Source organism: Polistes canadensis, unplaced genomic scaffold (genome assembly GCF_001313835.1).
Source record: "Polistes canadensis isolate GaletaPanama2010 unplaced genomic scaffold, ASM131383v1 scaffold_48, whole genome shotgun sequence".
Lineage (NCBI taxonomy): Eukaryota > Metazoa > Arthropoda > Insecta > Hymenoptera > Vespidae > Polistes > Polistes canadensis.
This window is the reverse complement of record NW_014569595.1, coordinates 778,324-794,996: the sequence shown is the minus strand read 5'-3', so window position 1 is coordinate 794,996 and position 16,673 is coordinate 778,324. Positions and strand designations below refer to the sequence as shown.

The 16,673-nt window shown below is 28.5% G+C and overlaps 3 protein-coding genes across 8 annotated transcripts; 2 read left to right on the top strand and 1 right to left on the bottom strand.

Annotated features, from left to right (window-relative positions):
* The first annotated feature begins 291 nt into the window (after positions 1-291).
* Positions 292-12,477, top strand: LOC106785331 (protein dispatched-like). Its single transcript, XM_014745704.1, has 15 exons — positions 292-1,104; positions 1,206-1,343; positions 1,581-2,273; positions 2,356-2,743; positions 2,828-3,029; positions 3,114-3,501; positions 3,586-4,167; positions 4,229-4,529; positions 4,604-4,904; positions 10,077-10,254; positions 10,338-10,547; positions 10,647-10,942; positions 11,017-11,266; positions 11,335-11,514; positions 11,590-12,477. The coding sequence occupies exons 1-15, from the start codon at positions 967-969 to the stop codon at positions 12,214-12,216; spliced, it is 4,872 nt and encodes a 1,623-aa protein (XP_014601190.1). The 5' UTR covers positions 292-966; the 3' UTR covers positions 12,217-12,477.
* LOC106785330 (targeting protein for Xklp2-like) lies at positions 5,228-9,540 on the bottom strand. Of its 4 annotated transcripts, none has more exons than XM_014745699.1 (7): positions 9,163-9,540; positions 8,941-9,034; positions 8,773-8,863; positions 8,533-8,664; positions 8,273-8,431; positions 7,991-8,149; positions 5,228-7,761 (listed from the first exon to the last, which is right to left on the bottom strand). In XM_014745699.1, the coding sequence occupies exons 1-7, from the start codon at positions 9,365-9,367 to the stop codon at positions 7,588-7,590; spliced, it is 1,014 nt and encodes a 337-aa protein (XP_014601185.1). In that variant the 5' UTR covers positions 9,368-9,540; the 3' UTR covers positions 5,228-7,587. The 4 variants fall into 4 exon arrangements, with proteins under 4 accessions (XP_014601185.1, XP_014601187.1, XP_014601188.1 ...); XM_014745701.1 differs by having other exon boundaries at positions 8,273-8,435; positions 8,540-8,664; XM_014745703.1 differs by having other exon boundaries at positions 7,582-7,761; positions 7,991-8,070.
* A 223-nt stretch (positions 12,478-12,700) lies between the features above and the next one.
* LOC106785329 (transmembrane protein 8B-like) lies at positions 12,701-16,470 on the top strand. Of its 3 annotated transcripts, none has more exons than XM_014745697.1 (13): positions 12,701-12,905; positions 13,007-13,178; positions 13,255-13,471; positions 13,550-13,677; positions 13,751-14,034; positions 14,115-14,386; positions 14,480-14,608; positions 14,695-14,900; positions 14,984-15,141; positions 15,239-15,471; positions 15,563-15,757; positions 15,831-15,971; positions 16,055-16,238. In XM_014745697.1, the coding sequence occupies exons 1-13, from the start codon at positions 12,812-12,814 to the stop codon at positions 16,136-16,138; spliced, it is 2,313 nt and encodes a 770-aa protein (XP_014601183.1). In that variant the 5' UTR covers positions 12,701-12,811; the 3' UTR covers positions 16,139-16,238. The 3 variants fall into 3 exon arrangements, with proteins under 3 accessions (XP_014601183.1, XP_014601182.1, XP_014601184.1); XM_014745696.1 differs by having other exon boundaries at positions 12,703-12,905; positions 16,044-16,470; XM_014745698.1 differs by lacking the exon at positions 12,701-12,905 and having other exon boundaries at positions 13,011-13,170; positions 16,044-16,470.
* Positions 16,471-16,673: the final 203 nt, after the last annotated feature.

The following is a 16,673-nucleotide window of genomic DNA, read 5'->3' as shown; positions in this document are numbered from 1 at the left end:
TATAATACGTGTCTAAAAAATAATATTCTTTGTTTTAATCACTTCAATATACATGTATTATTATATTAAAATGTATTTATTCAAAAATGTGCATACACCAATCACTTTCATGTAATCTATTATTATTTTGCCATATTTTATGTTTAATTTGGTAAATAAAATCGATACTTTTATAAAAATAAATTATAATAAATTGAAATAAATCACATAATAAATCATATATTATAAATTACGTACAATAAAGAGAAAATAAATGTTGAAAGGAGTGGGGGAATAGAAGGAGCGAGAGAGAGAGAGAGAGAGAGAGAAATAGGGAAAAACGAGACGCACAATTTACGAACGTTACCATTTCAGCAATTAACTTTTCGGACAAAATATCGAATCGTACCACTCTTACCGATTGTAAACACATGTGCCACCGTTTGACATAGAGCAACAATGTTACTTTTTCAATGATTCTAGAAAATAATTGTGTGGGTATAGTTAAAATACATGTATATATAATAATATATATATATATATAGTGTATTGTAATACGATTTTATTTGTATTGTAATCGATGTAAGTACAAAAATATCGATTAGAAATGTGCATATTTAAATATTAAAATACTATTTGCACATGTCAAAAGGTAGATTCGTCTTAAATGGAGTCAACAAAGTGCAATTAGGCAAACATAAGATTCATACATGACACATTTAACATTTAAAAGTATTGAAGATGTATGTGTTATTTAAAGAAAATTATGATTTTGATGTAAATTACATTCATGTTAAAACGTTAAACAGTGTTATCAATACTAAATTATATTTTGACAATAATTTAATTGAAAGTAATTGTAACAGATTTGTACTGTAAAGTGCAATGTGTTTGAATGGTGTTTTATCAAGACTTTTTTATTATTACACTATGCTTATTTTGATTTTTAAATTATAATATCAATGTAAGGCATTAAACGGATCAAAAATGGAAGCGTGGTGGTTTTCTCGCATTGTTGCACATCATCCATGCGTTATTCTATTGACAGTATTTCTATTTTCTTGTACGTGTTTAATAGCTCCACGTACTATTCAAAGTCTACCAGACTTTTCTGACCCTCAATTGGTGAGTATTATAAATTTTATATATGCATATTACGTTTAGAAATATATATATACATATATTATATTTATTACTGATATTATATACGCGTTTATTATTTCAAGGGTTTTGAAGCGCGGGGTACTATATTAGCGCAAAGACTGACAGCATGGCAAAATTTAATGGAAGCAACAAAGCCTAGAGGAGAATTCACTGATAATCCTTTTGAGTTTAATTATTATTTAGAACAAGTGAAACGACAGGTAATTCTATTATTTTATTTCCTTTCTAAAGAAATATCACAATATGTATATGTATATATATACAAGATGCCAGAGGTTTAACTGGCCAAATAGTGTCAGTGTATTTTGTGCATAAAAATAAGAAAAAAATGTTATACGAACAAGTCATTTAAAGCTTTATTAAAAAGTTGTGACACAAATTCTAAATCACCTAATTTTTTGTTCAAAGTGTAACAAAATAAACATTATTTCTTACAGACTGACTCTATTTCGCAAAATTATAGTTGGGCAAGTCAAGGTATTCTTAGAAAAAAGCCTAAAAGTATGAGCAGAAAAAAAGGGAAAAAATACATGGCAACTACAAATGAAACGGAAAAAGATACAAGTAATGATAATAACAAAGATGAATGGAAAGAATTGTCAGAGTTAAGAAGTAAAAATCAATTTAACATCATAGAATATGACAAAAGTCATAATAATTTAGACAGCGAAAACTTTTTCTGTAATTTACCGAGCCCTGATTATGCTCGTGTAGTTATTGGTAGCACGGATACAGAAGAGAAAAGTTTATGGACCATGGAAGGTGTATTAGCTCAGTGTCATATTGATGCAGCACTTAGAGCAAATCCTCATTTTACTTCATTGTGTCAAGTTCAAGAGGAACATAATGGTATCAAGAGTAATAATAAGTGTTGCAGAAGTTGGTCACCTGCTAATTATGTTGCATTGTTGTCTAATCGGAGTTCCTGTTTGGGAGTGACCGAGAATGATCTCATTCGGGTAGAAGCTTTGTTAAGAAGATGTGCTTATTATTATTATAATTTAGAATTAACTTTTAAATGTGCGGAAGATCCTAATTGTCAGAAACGTGTACGAGCCGAATGTTATCAGCATAACGCAGTTTATCATCTATTACATTATCTTTTAGATTTTAATTTTATTTCAAATGATGTAAGAATTAATTTTTTTTTAATTATATCTCACACCCAATTAGAAATAATAATTTTCTAATGAATTAAATATTTCTTTACAGAAACATCAATTTTTGAACAAGTCGCATTTAGGATTGCAATCTGCGATGTTATTTCTCCCAATGGCAGCCAGTTCAGCCAGTTTAGATTTCTATAAAGAGTTAAACAATAATGGACTAAGTTATGGAAAGTTTAAAGTACAAGGCATGCAATTGGGATTAAAGAGTACATTATTTGATCGTCTTTTGGTATCAAATTTCAGTTTGGTTCTAACAGGATTCGGCTTTGTAACCTTATGCATTTGGATGTACACTGGATCTCTATTGTTAACTATTGCTACATTCTTTGCAGTACTTTTTAGTCTTGGTATTTCATATGCAGTATATACTCTTGTTCTGCAAATTAAATTTTTCCCATTTATGAATTTGCTTGCAATTGTAGTCGCTGTCGGTAAGTTGTTTTTTTAATATTTTTAATTCTACATAAAAAGTTAAATATCTCATAATTGTGTGGTAAATATTATTATTTTTTAAGGAATTGGTGCAGATGATGCATTTATATATTGCAAGGTTTGGGAATGTTGTAAACAACAAAAGCTTTCTAACGATGGATTACCAAGATTAGTACAAGAAACCATGAAGCATGCAATACCATCTATGTTTGTTACTTCATTAACAACAGCAGTAGCATTTTTTGCATCCATTGTCAGTAATGTCACTGCCATTAATTGTTTTAGGTAAGGAAATCTTTACATTGATAAATCATAAATACATTATTTAACGTATATGTCTGAAATCAATAATTGTGCGTGTGTATATAGTTTGTTTTCAGGGATGACCGTGATCGCTAATTTCTTTTTAATGATCACGTGGCTACCGGCATGCGTAGTAGTATCAGAACGTTGTCGAATAACTACTTTGTCGCCTGCAAGTTTTATTACAAGAAAAATAATTCGTCCCGTGCGATTATTTGCAGACAAAATAGCTCTTACATTTAGTACCTTTCTCACCAAAATAGCAATTGGTTTAAGATGGTTTTGGCTTATGAGTTTGGGTGCTTTAGCTATAGCCTGTTGTATAGTAGTTTTTTATAATCCAGGATTACAATTACCAGATACTCCTGACTTTCAATTGTTTGAAAGTTCTCATCCTTTTGAACAATATGACTTAATTTATTCTCGACAATTCTTGTTTGAAAAACGTGAAATGGTAATAATAGATAATATTTATAAATAGATAATATATAATACATATAATCATTTGTATAATAACGCAAACATTATGAATTTATAGATCGATGATGGTGAAGCGTTACCAATGCGATTCGTTTGGGGTATAAAACCAATTGATAATGGTGATTATCTAAATCCTGATAAAAAGGGTAAGCTAGAATTGGATGACTCTTTTGACGTGTCTCATCCAAAATCTCAATTATGGTTACAACAGTTCTGCTATAATCTAAGACTTCAGCCTTTTTATCGAAGTACATTAGGAGCACTTCTTCATAATTGTTTTATTGAATCATTAAAAAAGTGGATGGAAAGACATTGTGAAGATCCTATAAACAAATATAATAATTATTCACCATGTTGTAAGAAAAGTACTTTTCCTTATAAACCAAAGGTATTAAGAAAATGCGCAGCAGAAGCTGCTGCACATCTTTATGACACCCCTTCTTATTTGTGGCATCGAGGTGGTCCTGTCTATGCAGGTCTGAAATTCTTGAAAAAACCAGTACAAATTCCATCGCAAGGAACAAATGCAACGGGATCTTTAAAGTTACCAGTGCCTAAAATAAAGGCATTAGTTATAGAATATAATAGTATATATAACTATAGTCTTTCGTATTCTGATATGGATCAATTCTATAATCAAGTAAGTTTTAAATTAAATATTAAATTTAAGAAGACTTTTAATAATGTATATATATTTTTAGGTTGAAACTTGGATGCAAAAACAATTAAAAACAGCACCTCCAGCCATGCAAGGAGGATGGTTCGTTAGTGAATTGGAATTTTACGAATTACAACGTACATTGCATGAGGGTACTATTTGGGCTATGATCGTCTCGTTGATTTTAGCACTTGCAGTATTAGCATTTGTGACACTGAATCCTTTAGTTAGTATGTATGCAATTATAACTATTGGTGCTGCTATTATAGTTACTGTTGCTGCTTTAATTCTTCTTGGTTGGAAACTTAATGTCCTGGAAAGTGTTGCAGTATCTACTGCCATAGGTAATGTTAATTATACATATTAATTAAATAAATATACATAAAAAGACATATAATAAGATTTTGTTTCTATCAAGGTTTGGCAGTGGATTTCAGTTTACATTATGCTGTGAGTTATCGAGCATGCAACTCGGAACAAAGAAAGGATAAAGTTAAAGCGACACTAAATCAAATGGGTGGTCCAACATTGATGGCAGCATTAACAAGTGGAATTGCTGGTGCTCTCATGTTACCCTCTGATGTATTAGCATATATACAGATTGGTGTATTTCTATTACTTGTAATGGGAATAAGTTGGATTTATGCAACATTATTTTTATGCCCAATGTTAGCAGTTATCGGTCCATCATCGCACTTTGCACAATTTCAATACCCAAGGTAACATTTTAAATATATTAATAAAATAATGCTAAAACAATTTTACTTTACAATCACAGATTGATGTTACAAATTTTAGGGGAAGAAAGTTATTATTTTGTTTCCGTAAAAAAAAATCTGAAGATTTGGCAGAAACAAATAGGGATAGTGGTAAAATAATAAAAAAAGGAAAAGGAAGGGGAATGCTATCGGAATCAACATTAAGTACTTCCAGTACAGTATGTCAATTTCATTGTAGCGAACCAGAAATTCTTATAGCACGGCCTCCCTCTTCATCATTACCACCATCGCCAACCTCTGCATTACTTTACTTAGATAGTAATTAAATCACTTTGTGGAACAATAGGTAAAAACAAATGAACAGTCTTGATTTAATATTTGCAGTAAGAAATCACAAAAAATAATATTATTGATTCACATGTTACATTCATTGTGAACTATATGGAACTATGATCTTATCTAATTAATGTGTCATTGGCTGTGTTCATGTAGTTAATAAGACTGTTATTTATATGTTTATCTTTCGTCAACATTCATTGGGCTTCCTATATTCTTTATGTGATTTACATGTTTACGAAAATGTACGCGCACGATGATAATACATACACACCATACACAAATACATATTACGTATGCATACGTGCATAGATATATATATATATATATATTATCGCATGCAGGTAATAAGAAAGTGCATATAGATCTATTTATCTTTTTGATCTCTATACCATTTATTTTTCATTCTCTAATAAATTTATTCATTCACATGATATATATTTAAAATAGGGTAAATAGATTTCTTTATAAAAAGAATGTGTCACCTGAGAGAAAATTAAAAAGAAAAAATTTATTAATGTTCTGACATATCTGCAACGAAGACAGTATTAATTTACGTTAGTGATGCATTAGATATGATTATAGTACCATTTTATATTATTTATATTTTTCAAACACACACACACACACATACACACATTATTAATCTTACATAGAGAAAGTTCAGGTATATGCATATATATACATACCGGGTCTTTCGCCTAACGCGACCACCTAAAATATTTCATTTATTTCGTATGATAGAAAAAAATATTCTATTCGAAGACGCCGTTGTCTCTTGTACGTGAAAAGATTTTTTGCTTGGGAGTGTCTTACACGTTGATTTGCATTTGTTTCTTCATTTACCGTCCTCCGAACGCGTACTGAAGTTCCTAATAAACATTTCACAATTTTCTCGGTAAAGGTCACCTGAATATTAACATATTGCAAATAGTTGGATTCGTTTTTTTTTTCGCTTTTTTATAAGAATATTGTAGTAAAAATATGCAGTCTCATTTAAAAAAAAAAAAACGATGACGTTGAAATCTCGAGAAAAATAATCTTAAGAAAAAAATTCGGCCCATAACCGCATTGGCGCCTTCAAACAGAATATTTTTTCCCTCTGACATTTTTTTCTATCGAACAAAATAAGCGAGATATTAACAAGTCTAGTGGTCTAGTTAGGTGAAAGACCCTGCCTGTATATGTCGTTCTTATTTAACGATATAGTAATCTTCAGATATATGTTAAAACAACAAAACTTAACTTTATAAATGTTACAATTTCTCCAATCCTTGAATTTATATTTTTTTAACTAACTGTAAGATAATAATGTTATTTAATCTGATAAAAAAGATTTATTAGATCAAAAGACTTATATATATATATAATTTTGTTAATAGCGCTAAATATATTTAACATGTTGATCACACTTACAATTAACTCAAGCCTGGATGATGGCAGCTATGTTTCCGTGAGGACCCCTTAGTTTAAATAAGTTTCCAATTTGCGCTACAGCATGAATTTTGGTCTCATAAGAAAAACATTCGATTTATGCATGGCGATCAATGTGTTAAATAAAAAGGACAAATACTTTCTCTCTCTTTCTCTTTCTCTCTTTCTCTCTTTCTCTTCGACCACAAAACAAATTTTAGCGATAAATGCATGAGAATTGGAGACTATTAATTTATGATTCCAACTATATAGAGAACAAATCGTTCATTTATAAAACGAGTACATAATTAATTTAATAATTTCTTTGAAGAACGTACTTACTTAATTAGTTTTTTATTATAATATTAATGAAATGAGAAAATTGAAATACATTAATATCTAGAAATAAATAATTAAAGCAACAATTTTCGTTCGTCATTTTAATTTGATAAGTAATTATATTGATAATAAAAATAAAATAAGAAATATACATAGTACGAAAGTAGTTGTTGGTAAGAAGATTATTAAATACTGTATTGATACGATTACAATTTTTAAATCATTCAAGTCATCAGATTTGTTAATAAATCCTCAACAATCGATAATCACGTCTCTAACAAAGAGAAAATTTACACTGAACTATTTTTAAAATGTGCCAAAAATATATTAATTAGTGATTTTTATTTTCTGTATTTTTTTTTTTTTAATATATATTTACATACGAATAGTATTTCTACAAAGTTAACTATAAAGTTGTCCCTTTTTTAAAGTAACGTTAACGGCAATAAAAAGAACATTCTATTATATCGAACCTAATAAAGTAAATTACAATAGGAAGAAAATATGTTAAAAAATTGAAACAAAGGCTTCGAACGAATGCTTGTTATCAGTTTTCTTTTATTACGCGGAAAAAAGAATTGAAAAAAATTGATAATTAAATGCGCCGTTGGCGTTTATGATTAAATGGACTAAGTGGTTCAGTAAAAGGACGTTTATCAATTTGACGCAAACAAGAAATATATTTGGGAATGGGTTGAGCGTTATGAACAGTTTGCTTTCTCAAACGAGTCATTTCTTTCTTCTCCAATTTCTTCTCTGTTATAGCAGCCTGTCAATTAAAACAATTCTATGTAAATATATATATTTAAAAGATGATACACACGCGAATGAAGTATATATATAAATACATATGTATGAATAATACAAAAGTGTTTGTTATAATTATCTTTTTAAAAACTAAAACTAATCGCATTTGGCGATTAATTGTCATTTCTTGTAATAAATGTATAATTATGTTAAATGAATGTTTAAGATATACAACATCAAAGAAAAGTTACCAAAGATTTGAGGATCTCCATTTCCTTTTCCTTCTCTTTTAACTTTTCCTCAAAACGTTTTCTTTCTTTAGCTCGAATTGCTGTTAAAAGACGCGGACTTTTGGAGATTTTCAAAATTTTTTTAACAGGACGCGGTAAGAATGGCGGCTTTTTCCAAATCTTTTTTGTGACAAACAAAATTATACATACAGTAAAAGCATGCAAATAAAGTAAAAATATTACGTTTTAAATAATTATAGAGAGAGAGAAATAATGTTATCTATTGTAACGGATATAACATACCTCTGTAGATTTTTTGGTAGATTTTTCGGTATTTATTTTATTTGAATTTTTCGATTTTCCATCAATTGTATGATCAGACTTTGATTTTACAGCTGTTTTAATAGATCTAGCTACAGGTTTTGCTTGAAACACATGTAACTCTTTATCTTCTTTTACATTCTTTGGTAATAAATTTTAAATAAACAATTATAATTATTAGAAAAGAATTTTTTGAAACGATAAACATATATATAAAATATAATATAAAAAATGTATTCTACCTTTTGTTGTTGTTGTTTGCATTTATTTCGTAAATCAAAATTGAAAGGCTGTACAGCGTTATCCACTTTCTGTGATATATTTTTTTTATTTTCATTTGTTGTCGTAGTTGTTTCCTGTTTCACTTTGATACACTGAAATATAATTCGAATAATAATAATAATAATAATAATAATAATTTATTTATTTTCTAAAAAATTAAAATTAAAATTAAATTAAAAATAAATTTATTTAATTAATACTTGTTTTGTCAAATTTTTTTTCTCTTTATCCTTATTAATATTTACATCCAATTGTTTATTTTCTTTCTTCAAAGAAAGATTGTCTAATAATCTGAAAGAGAGAAAATTTATAAATTAAATTTTGTTCGTAAGTTTTATAAGATAAAAATGAGCAAAAGTAATGATTACTTAATTAATTCATTGCGATCATTACAATCACTCGTTTGAGGAAGTTTTTGTGCTTCTGGATTATGCTTCAATGGTTTGTCGTCTTTTTTCGTTTCTTTTAACATAAAGAAATATTTATAATAAAAATAAATATCAAATTATTTTGGACCACAAATGAGAAAGATAATTTAATTAACAATGAAGTTATAATTAATAATAATAAAGGCATAGATAATCGTATACCAAAAAATTCATCAGATATTTCAGGTAAATCAAAAAAGTCTATAAACTGCGGAGAATCTATTTTATCCCATGGATCTAATATTATATTAACACAATCAATCAAATTTTTGAACAATTTATCTTCTTTTTTATTTTTGGGCCACAATTGTCTATTCGTTGGTCTTGATTTAAATCTATAATAAGAAACAGGCGTTTCTGCTTCCATTGTCAATTAAAAGTAATATTTAAAAGAAAACTTTTCGAAAGAAGAGACGAATCCCCATTACAACGTAATTTTCAATAATATTTGCCGTACGCGTTGTTAATTAAAATTCTGAAGGTTGATTCGTAACTGATCAACTAAGAAGGAAAATAAACATGACATTTAAGAAAAACAATATTTCGATATACATAGATCAACTACAATTACTACTACAATTATTTTAACATATGAATATTGAATTAAAATCTATTGAATAAGATTATTTGAATCCTTCAAATGACATTTTATAGTTTTTACATTATCATTTATTGTGCTGTAAAAAATTGTAATTTTAATTTTTATACTTTGAAAGTGCTTACTACTGCATTTTTTAATTCAATTATTTATATACCTTTGAAGGTATTATAAATATTGAAACAATATATTAAAGGGCGCATGTCCACTGATCTATCTTAATAATCTACCATGTATTAGTAAAAGATTCCCATGGATACGAATAGCCAAACATAGCACGTGATAAACGCTATTACTTGCTTTTAACATTATGAAAAGTATTGAGATTATATAAACATATGTATATATTTTAATCATTTAATTTTGAGTAAACATTTACAAAATATATTTGATTAAATTTCAAGATGCACGGATTAAGGTAAGAATAAATCAATCTCTTATATCTAATTCATATATTTAAAAAATCTATTATTTTCAGGGCAGATCATAATTCAGGTGGTGGCCTTGGAACAAGCAGGTGGTTAGAAGCAATTTGGGAACCAAGTGCTAAAATTTATACTCTTCCTGGTGGCGTTGATATGCTTGATGTAATCGGTGATGGAGATGCGCGTCTTATATCCACTGATTTAGGATCCATTAATGCTAATTCGGCAAAGGTATTTATTTCAAATATCAACCCTTTTGATATTACGACTCTCTTCTTCTCTGTTCATAATAAGTAATTGGATATTATCTTTAGATACGTGTTTACAAGGGTAGTGATCAAGTAACAGAGCATAATATGATGGATGCACCCTGTGGAGTTACTGGATTTTATACAGAAAACGGTGAACCCAGATCAGCTGTATTAGCAGCAGGAGCTAGTTCTAGTGTTTATATTTTTAAGAATTTGAGACCATTCTTTAAATATTGTTTACCACACCTCGAAGCCCATCCTAAAGAGCGAGAAGTGTGTCTAAGATTAAAAATAATATACGTGTATACTTTTAATGTATAATTAATATTATTTGCATTGCACGATATATATATACATCTGAGCTTCCTTCAGATATGGCACAAGGCTGGTCTCGACGAAGAATTAAATGTATTAACATTGGCTGATGATCTAGATTCATTGTTGAAAGAACTCGGTGCAACTGCGATATCTCCACGTACATTAAAATTTTTGACGATGGATGTGAATTTACGTATGAGTTTTGCAGAACAATACAGAAGAGTTCCTCTGATTAAAAATAATACTGTTACTGCACTCGGTGTTATCAGAAAAGATTCCTGGAATGATCCTGCTTGTAGTTGCCTTATTATAGGTACAGAAAATAAAGAGATTTTTGTATTGGATCCAAGGTAAAAAAAATGCATCTTAATTTCTTTCATCAGAATCATTTGTATTTTTTCTTTTTTTTTCTTTGCACCTTTAGAGCATTTACCGTCATGGATAAACACCTCTTAAAGTGGCCACCTGTATCTTTTGCAACTACTGGTTTATGGGCAGGCGATGGTCGAATTATGGTAATTGGTAGAGATGGAAATATTGGAGCGATACGAAGAGGAAGTCCTGTTAAACTCTGGGAAAAACTTGAAGCTCCGATCATTGCCGTTTCTGTTCTCAGTGGTGATGGTGCAGCAGTCGCTATTATGGATGGAACGTTATTAGGATTTTCAAAAAAGGTAAAAATTAGAAAAGAAAAATATGTAGCAATGAAAAATATGTATAATCATACATATTATTTTTATAGGGTGTTAAAGTATGGAGCATCAATGTACCAGGTATTATTTTAGACATGGTAAGTTTGCCGGTACCACAAAGTGGACTTTCTTTGCTGGCTGTCAGTACGGTTGGATATGGTGTACGGATATACGATGGTAAACACCATGTTGACACGATTAAAACGATGGAACCTGTGTCTGCAATAAAGGTATATTTTTATCTACTATATTGTATACAATACTGTTATTAATTGGATTTTATTGAGAAAGAGAATGATTTACAGTATGGACGAATGGGACAAGAAGAACGAACAATGGCTATGGTAACAATCAATGGTGGTCTCTGTGTAAAAATATTAAAACGAACTGCTGATTTTAGTATACATAATACAATGTTTTCTGTAACACCAAACAGCATAACCAAATTTGTTATACCGAAAAAGACTCGTCTTTTTGTTGAACAAACAATAAGAGAAAGATCGGAAGCCAAAAAAATTCATAATACTTTTCAGCAAGGATTTTTACGACTACGTTTAATCATCGCCAAAAACGCTGTTGATCTTTTAACTGGTTGTGAAAATACTGGACTTGATCCAATTTCCTTGGAGGCTAATGTCCTTGGTTTAGGACCCAATTATCAAATTCAAATATTGATCACCAATATCTCAGATGGATTATCCGATAATGGATTGTTTATTGTTTGTAGAGGAGAAAATACCGAAGTTGATCCACGTGTTGTCAACTTGCCTTTATTACTCAGCGGTATACCAATCCCGATAACTGTTGATGCTAAATTAACTAATAGAATTTCTGGCAAGGTACAAGTTTTACTTTGCAAAAAAGACAAACCAAAGCCTCTTGCGTTCACTAATGTTATTTTACCAGCTGCTGAAGAAGAGGTCGAAATCTAAAATATATTTTAATTTATTATAATTATATATGTATAAATATCTTTGATCGATGAAGTCACTTTTATTAATTCTAAATATTAATGATCTTTTCTAAAATATAATTTATCATTGATTATAAGTATACATATTGAGTAACAGCAAATATAAGAGTATATTTATAAGTAAAATGATATTATTTTTTACAAAAATATGAAAATATCGAGATAAATCGAACTGAATAGGCGGCAAATGCTGGATTTCAATTAAAATGTTATGTACGCAGCGATAAGGAATTTTATGATGATTGTTTATTTATACTTTAACGGAAATATTTATTATTAAAAAAATAGTCTTTTAACCCCAAGAAAAACGCATTCGATCTACACGCGGTAATCATCGTGACAAAATAATCATAGAAATGTTTTTTTCTGATAAAGATTAAATCACTAAGGAGAGCATCAATGTCCCTAGGAAACCTACCTAACTTTACCTAAGAACACCTACAAGTTTATAAATATGTTAAGTTTACAAAATATTTATAATAAAATCTTTACTCTTTGTTTTACATATGTTTCATTAAACATTAACAATACTTATTACAATCGACGTTTATACAATGACTGTCATGTTTGAAAAATTTGTTTTTTCAATGCAACGTTCCTTTTATTTTTCATTCTTTTTCCAAATATATTTACTATCTTTCCTTCCAGGTATGTTAATTTCCAAAGTCATTAAACATTAATTTTAATATAAACTATGTATGATATATAGAAGATTATATTAATTGATTATAATTTAATTGAACATTTAGGTACATTATGTATAATACCAGAAGCAAGTCAAGAAAGTATACTTCAACCCTTTAAAAGTTATTCAGACGTAGCAATGTTTCATTTTAATGTACCAAAGGAAGTCCTCAGAGCAACATGGCAGTTTGCAGCATTTACGGATCAACCAAATTGTCCACAAAGGAAGGTGCATATGTTAGTGCCTTTCTAATAAGAATATTTTATTTAATTTACTTTAGGATATGATTAAAGTTTTAATAATATTTTATAGACACTTGAGATGGGGTAGTTATCCTGTCCTCCTAATTGATAATATGACAACATTTCCAACAAATATGTATCCGCTTAATAACGATACACTGGTCATTTCAACTAATACTTATTTTGAGCCCAAAAGTGTAGCTGTTGTACCTGTTTACGGACCACAAGCTGGTGATTGGTTTGTTGCCGCATATTTATCTCCTTGGGATAAAAAAGTTCAACAACAAGTATGTTCATAAGTTTTTATTCATTATCCCTAAAAAAAAAGATAATAATATTATAAAATATTTAATTTCATATTTTAGGGCCTTTTTCATAAATGTCATTATAGCATAGGTTCTATAGCTTTATGGGTAGAAGCAAGCGCTATAGAAAATGTACCTGTTGGTTATCAAGCTACATTAAAAACTAAAGAAACGTCTTCTTATTACAAGTGAGTGTATGTACATAATGAATAATTATAGCATGATTAAAATTGGAAAATTATTTATGTAGATATTTTTTAGAATATATGTACCATCTGGAATATCAACTTTACGTGTCTACATTTGGGGGTGTAATTCTACTGTACATTCTTTACGCAATATACGTAAACCTTGTATTAAAAATATAGCCTTACAAGGTCGTGTTTTACCAATATTTAATAATACTCCTCCAAACAATATTGGAAATTTGACTATGCTAGATTCTTATTTGTTTACTATATCTTCCCCATACGAAGATAGTTATTATTACTTATTAATTATCTCAGATAGTATTATAGAATTTAACATCAAAGTTAGTGTTTCAGGTAAATCCTCTGTAATTAATTAAGAATGAACTGAATGTTGAATATAATTCTATTCTATAAAATGAAACTTATTGTTTTAGAATGTCCTATTAAACTAATGGAAAAACAAAATGTAGAACAGTATTCATTGATTACCGAAAAATTTACACAAATATCTGGAACAAATATAAAACAAAATCAAACCGTTGTTTGGAACCATAACAGAAGTTCATTTTATAATCTGATGGATCTACGCACAAATCAGTTTTACGTACAAAAAGAAAATTCTAATCCGGAGGACAAATGTTTCCCAAGATATCAACTTGTCAGAGTTAAACATTCTAAAATATTTTCTACGAGTTATTTATTGCAAGTATGCTTTTAATTTAAATAATGTATACGGGTAAAAGATTTATACAATACAATAATTATACTATGTTATTTGTATATATCATTTTTTTTCTAGGGAAAAGAATGGTTAACTCCGTGGTTGGCTTTAACGGACTCATATCCGATAATAACGCAGTTTAATATTTTACCTTTTGTAGATATCGGAGGTACTCTTGACATTAATATTCATTTAGAAATGTATGAGGTAAGAAACTTTGATATCGTTAAAATTATTGGAAGTCATACTTATATATAAATTATGTAATTAAACATTATCATTACTTTTAATAGACGATGACAAAACAATTAATTGTTGTAACAGTTTGCATTCAAAAAGGTCATGCATCTAATATATTAGAAAATAAAATTATATGTGAAGATGAAAAACTATTTATGAATTTGTCTTCGTCGGATAAACACGATGGAAGTATATTAATACCATATCCACAACCGGACATATGGTATATTTCTTTACAAGCAACATGTTACTTAAATAAGTAAGATCTTATTTTGTATATGTTTGTATAAATATACATATTTGTAGTATAATCATTTTATGTTTAAATAATTCTATTTATAGCCATCCTGTAAATTGTGAAATGGAAGAAATTTTAGTATCGTTGAATGTTCATATAAGACAATGCGTATTTCCTGGTAAAAATTCGTGCGGTCGTCATGGGATTTGCCAAGAAATTCATAGAGATCTTCTTGCCTATACAGCTTGTGACTGTTATGAAGGTAACACTGCTTTATCCCAAAAAGTCAAATATGCAAAAGAAATTTATATTTATTTTAAAAATATAAATTAATAATTATCTATCACGCGTTTTTTTAGGATATAAGGGATGGGGTTGTACCGATATGATTATAACAAATTCTGGAACTTCTGCTACTACAAGAATATTAATGTTAACATTAAGTAATGGATTCTTTATACCAGCTATATATATAGCTATAAAACGAGAATTTTATACAGAAGGATTGATTTACTTATCTACCATGTTATCTTCTGCTCTTTATCATGCCTGTGATCAACATACCACAAATTATTGTATTACTAAATTTGAAGTAAGTTTATTTTTAACTATATATTATTATTTGCCGAAATAATAGGTTATAGAAATAAATTAACTTTGTTTTTTCCTACATAATTATGTAGGTATTACAGTATTGCGACTTTTTTTCAAGCATATTGGCTTTTTGGGTAACACTTGTGGCCATGGCAGAATTACCTATTCATTTAGTATCCTTATGTAATATGTTTGGTGTTCTTCTAATTGCATTTGAAGTGCAATCTAATAGAACAAGTTTTATTAGTATATCAATACCCTTGACAATAGGTATCATAATACCAGTAAGTCAATTAGTACATATCTAATTGTAAATACTGTAATGATACATTTTTATTTATAATATAAATCTTGTAGGTTGGAACATATACATATCGTAGTTACCGTATAAAAAGTTGGAGAAGACCTAATAAATTATCAAAGTTATTAATAGGCTCATTATTAGCAGGAGTAGGTTTTCTGCTTTTTTCTATGATTGAGACAGAAGCGAATTACCAAGTACGTAAACATAATTAATTTCATGATTTTATTTAAATAAATTTTATAAATAATCAATTTATTTGATTACAGTACATCCATAGCATATGGCATATGATAATCGCTATATCTTTATTATTTTTGTTACCGCCTGCACGGACAAAACAATTAAGCAACTCAAATATTAGTTCTTCCAGTGAAGATAATGAGTTGTTAAACTATAAAAACTATCTCGATAGTCCAGTATTTACAGTGATAAATGGGCAAGACAATTTATTAATTGTCTCTAGATAAAAAAAAAAGATAAACTTGCCATTAAAAATTTAATTATAATTACATTATGCCAAAATGATATCATTACTAATGTAAACTAATAAGATCTCTGTTAGCGTAGGAATCTTTTCTGTTTATAACAAGGAAAGTTAAAACATGGTAAAATATTTAAATAGAAAAATTGTGCCTCAGTAAATTACAAATGTGGATATTTTTTTAATAAGGGATCATATATTCATTTGTAAAGTATTTCTATTTTGTATGTTGAATAGAATATATAATTGATTGTGAATAGAAAAAAATACAAAATAAAATAAAAAACATGCAATAGTAGGGATTATAGTATATAGAAAATTTTAACTTTTCTAGTAAAAATTTATTTTATATGAAAGTATGTGCATTATGCTTAATAAAATATATATAAATTATATACATATATAATTTAAAAAT